The sequence below is a fragment of the Nansenia antarctica genome, assembly GCF_963989245.1.
Source record: "Nansenia antarctica genome assembly, chromosome: 5".
In the NCBI taxonomy this organism is placed as follows: Eukaryota; Metazoa; Chordata; class Actinopteri; order Argentiniformes; family Microstomatidae; genus Nansenia; species Nansenia antarctica.
The window spans coordinates 30,631,111-30,635,770 of NC_137690.1; the positions used below are offsets into that span (position 1 = coordinate 30,631,111).

General features: G+C 40.0%; 1 protein-coding gene across 1 annotated transcript in view; it reads right to left on the reverse strand.

The window, feature by feature from the left end:
- Window positions 1-279: 279 nt before the first annotated feature.
- rchy1 (ring finger and CHY zinc finger domain containing 1) overlaps window positions 280-4,660 on the reverse strand; it is a 5,459-nt gene continuing 1,078 nt past the window's right edge. Inside the window, exons 3-9 of the mRNA XM_080530695.1 lie at window positions 4,583-4,660; window positions 4,323-4,401; window positions 4,131-4,175; window positions 3,847-3,905; window positions 3,625-3,654; window positions 3,398-3,518; window positions 280-783 (exon numbers count right to left, since the gene is read on the reverse strand). The exon at window positions 4,583-4,660 is cut by the window's right edge and continues 38 nt beyond it. Of these exons, the coding sequence (XP_080386821.1) occupies window positions 520-783; window positions 3,398-3,518; window positions 3,625-3,654; window positions 3,847-3,905; window positions 4,131-4,175; window positions 4,323-4,401; window positions 4,583-4,660 (676 nt within the window). The 3' untranslated portion in view covers window positions 280-519. The remainder of the gene's footprint in view (window positions 784-3,397; window positions 3,519-3,624; window positions 3,655-3,846; window positions 3,906-4,130; window positions 4,176-4,322; window positions 4,402-4,582) is intronic.

Below are 4,660 nucleotides of genomic sequence, written 5' to 3' on the forward strand. Positions count from 1 at the left end.
CACTACGTTGACGTGGTTTTCTACGTACGACACGGGTAAGATCAAAATTGATCTAAGCACGTTCTATAAATGAGGCCCCTGCTCTGTCATTTTGTGACAGCAGTTCAACCAAAACCTCATAGGCTGATTTATAAGCAAAACATACAGTACGTCAAATGGAAGGAAAAATAGGCGAAATAATCTGCATGGCTCCACTTTATTGTATCATCATGTATATGGTACAACCGTGCGGAAACACATCCGACAAGACATTCCTTATTCACACAATTCAGCTGGCTTTTGATGTACGAAACCAAGGGACTATTCCAAGACCTTTTTAATGCATATAGCATTAAAAACCACCATGAAACTACTACGTCCAAACAGACTGAAATGAGGCTGTGAGCATCACATCCTGAGGCTGTGGACACCAGACATGGCTGTCTGGATTATTGGCAGATGGATGTTGGAGGGTGAGGGGAGAGTAATTACGAGTCTGCGTAGACTGGGTTAAATAAGGTTCTAAGTGTCCTAAAGTTCTCACTGGGTCTGGGGCTCCTGTGGTTCCTGGGGCTGGGGTTCCTGGGGCTCCTGTGCTTCCTGGGGCTGGGGTTCCTGGGGCTCCTGTGGTTCCTGGGGCTGGGGCTCTTGTGCTTCCTGTGGCTGGGGTTGTGGCTGCTGTTCTTGGGGCGGCTGCATCAGTCCCCCATCCTGGGCCGTGTTGTAGGAACCACAGCCGCTGCACTTCATGCCCAGCACATGGAAGGGCACCGTACAGTGGGTTTGGCAGTCATTACAGATGATCTACAGTCAGGGAAGAGGAGAGACCAAACCATGTCATCCAGCAGGAACAATACAGTGCAACACCAGGCTCTCTACAGCGTCTTTAACTACTTTTCAAACAGGTTGAATACATTTGGCTTCAGTTCGCCATGTGTGAGTGGTGCTCTGACTAGATGCAAGGCATATGTGACACGGTTTGATTAATAGGTCCCAATCTCGGCAATTGTAAAAGCTCACAATCGAGCCAAACAAGTCTTGTTGTGAAAAAATGTGTTTTCCGGTTTTTGGCATAGGACGACAAACGAAGCGATGAAGAACCCACTCGATATCATATCCAACAGTTTTACATTCACTAAATACCTACATTTAGTTATCAAAGTCGGGTGGGGGGTGTTATTCGTATTAGTGTGGCAGTGTGTGTAGCCACGCCCACCCCAGCTCTATGTAAGGAGCCATCTGCACGTGGATCTGTTTGTTTACAAGATGGAGGCTCAAGCTCTAGCTAACGCTATCAACAGAATTTCAAAAGCAGGCAGAAATATCGACAGATGACAACGGAATGTCAGACATTGATCTCCACACCAGTTCACTATTCTTGGGACAGTCGTCTGCAGACAGACCTTCTGCTGTGTTCTTGGGTAAGTTTTAGTGAGTTACATGTGTTGTATACTAGGATTTTGTGTTGTTTACTTAGGATAGCCAAACAGTTATTTGTTGTTTTGTGAGTAAGGTAGATAGCCCTGTTGTTAGCATCAGTTATCAGACCACTGAAACTGCTCACCACAATTATGCCACCCCTCTACAAAACGAATAGGAGATGGTGGGAGGAAGAAATAGGTTGTCAAATATAAAACATAATGAATAAATACAGACCTACTTAACATGCAACATAGTGTAATATGTTTCATGCACCATTTTAGTGTGTTTGTGTGTACCAGCTAGCCAAACAAGTGTTAGCTTGTTAGCTAGCTAGCTAGCTTTGTTAGAGATATAATAGATTATAGAAAAAGTAAATGCTTTTGTAATGAACGATAATGTTGTGTGGAATCAAAAATAATGATTAATTCATTGATATGTAGATTTGCTGTAGAATAATACTGTGAATTTAAATTATTTCACTAGCCTACTTACAGTACACTGAGTCTATGGAAAACCTACACTAGAGAAGAGTCCACACCTCTGACCTGAAATTTGTATTACAGAATGAGGAGGTGAGAGGTTCTGAGAGATGACACCTTGATGAGAGTCACCAGCACTTCAGGTATTTGTCATTGTCATTGTATAAGCAATTCTATTTTATGAAGATAGTAGTAGGTTATTTCGTTAAAAGTGGTGTTGGTAACAGTGGGCAATCATTTTAAATGTACTGTCTTCTTTTTTTATTACAGCTTTGATGCCCAGATGGGATGGGAAGGAACTACACCGAAGTCCCACTAGATGCTTTATGGACTATAATGATAAATGCATGCACACGGACACAACATTATAATTTTTTACCATTCTATTATTGTATTGCTCAATTGTATCTTGCCTAATTGTTTCCATTGCCATGAATTTTACTCTCTTGTACTTGTAATGGGATGTAATAAACTTTTCGCACACATGGCAATAAAAAATCATGAATCTTGAATTATTATTATTATTATTATTATTATTATTATTATTATTGTTTAGCTATTTAAACGTGTCAGCCCTGCATGTTTCCTGAGGGTTAGCTGACAACCCCACTGACAGATGACAGGTAATGACAGGTAGTGTAATGGGGGAGTGGTTGTCTTAAGGGTGTGGTTGTCTTGAGGGAGTGATTAGGGTGTAGTTAACCAGCTATTGTTCCCACCCATTACCTCTGTGAAAAACGTCTCTGAAGACTTTGAGGCTAGATATCTCAGTACGGTGGTTCAGGGGGTATCAACATTCAAATATCCATGACTTCTTCAACTTGTTTCAGATTTCAATGTATGACACATCATTTTAAAGCTTACAATCTACCCTTTCATAATCTGGAAAAAACAGAAAAATGATTTTGCCCTAGTTGAGGACTTTTTAACCATGCCCTGTCACATATGTGGCAGCAGCTGGTGAAACTGGTAACAAGTCGACAATTGATTTAATGTTCAGACTTTTATTCTGAAAAATGTAAATACATTTCAGCGTTGTTGAAAGTCAATGACACACTTGCTAGTCAACTAACACAGCTTGCTTTGTGAGCCTGCTAACAATGTAAAGTGGTGTTATAGATAACTAGGTAGTAGTGGGGATTACTCACCGAATCCATTGCATTGCAATATTTTGGCTTGACTAGCGAGTGTGTTACTGACATATATTTGCTTTTTTAAGCAGAATAAAAGTATTTACGTTTTGATTGGTTGGCAACTTGTTTTTGGTTTCACCAGCTGCTGTCACATATGTCCTGATAAGGTCGGCCAGTGATAACATCCTACTGCCCCGGTAGTGTCGCTAGGTGTATATGTACCATACTGATTACTAACTTCAGTATGGCTTGACTGAATCATTAAATGTGATAAATTCACCAGTGGTTTGAGTCCACAGAACAAGCCGACGTAAGAGAAGGGGAAACAGGGCTAGAAGGTGACAGCATAGGTGTCTGAGATTCAAACGGAGAGCAGAGCCGCACCTTCACAGTGGCATCCTGGTATTCAGTGGGCATGGGTGACTGGGCGACCTCCTTGTCCCTCTCCTCCCAGTACTCTTTCATGTTCCAAGCCGAGTGCATACACAGCGGGCAACGATACGCACTGGGACGGAAAGATTAGTTACTACCATCAGCTCACTATATCATCTCTGCTTACAGGATCGTTGTTAAATGCACTGTCACTGGAAGGAAAGACAATGAACATTTACCCAGTCCTGACCATGTCATCAAAGCAAGTTCTGTAAAAAAAAAGAAAAAGAAAAAGATGAGACCATCTGAGTTTCCCCCCATAATGCACCTGCTGTATTACCAACTAGACGAGCCAAGCGGCATGATCAGTGTTCTTTTCCTACGCACTGGAAGTTTGGAACAAAGAAATAACTTATTGTTCACTATTCTTGGGACAGACAACAAATATTGTGAGGACATACTTGTGTAGAAGATGGCCACATGGAAGGACATGAGCTCCTATTCTGGATGTATGGATATCCTTCAATGGAGAAAAAGAAATCAATTTAATATAACATATTTACAAACATTTACATTGCTGTAATTAGTAAACACTTTGGAACGAATACTTTTCTTTTATATATATATATATATATATATATATATATATATATATATATATATATATATATATATATATACAAAAACATATCTTATGTACTTCAATATCACTTAACCAACATTATCATTCTTTTCACAATCTTACCTCCATACATACTGGGCAATTTTGTCTTGAAACATTCTCAACACACTGAAACAAAGCAAACAAGGTCTTTATTATAGTTAAATAGATAAATAGATATACAAAGTCAAACATCCATATGGCAATCATTGAACCAAATAACATATTTGTAAAACTATAATTGGGACTAATCTTTATGGTGTATCTGACAATCACCTTGTGGTTTCCTCTTAGATCACTGGCTAAACATAGATTGCACTTCTCACAGTGGAAGTATTTTTCTCTTGGTCCAATCCTAAAGAGGAGCAAAACATTAGCCTATTCCACAGTATGCAAATAAAATGTAAATGTAATGTGACCAGGTTTGTGTTCTGGACTCACACCAGGATCTATCTACAGTACAGTATAGGTGTAGACGTGGGCACAGAAGTAGAGTAGATGCACATAAACTGATGCAGCAAGGCAGAGTTGCTTACCTGCATATCCCACATGGTTGACAGTGATACTGCTTCTTGTCCTTATCAAACAAGTGACAGATGTCACAGTAATACTCT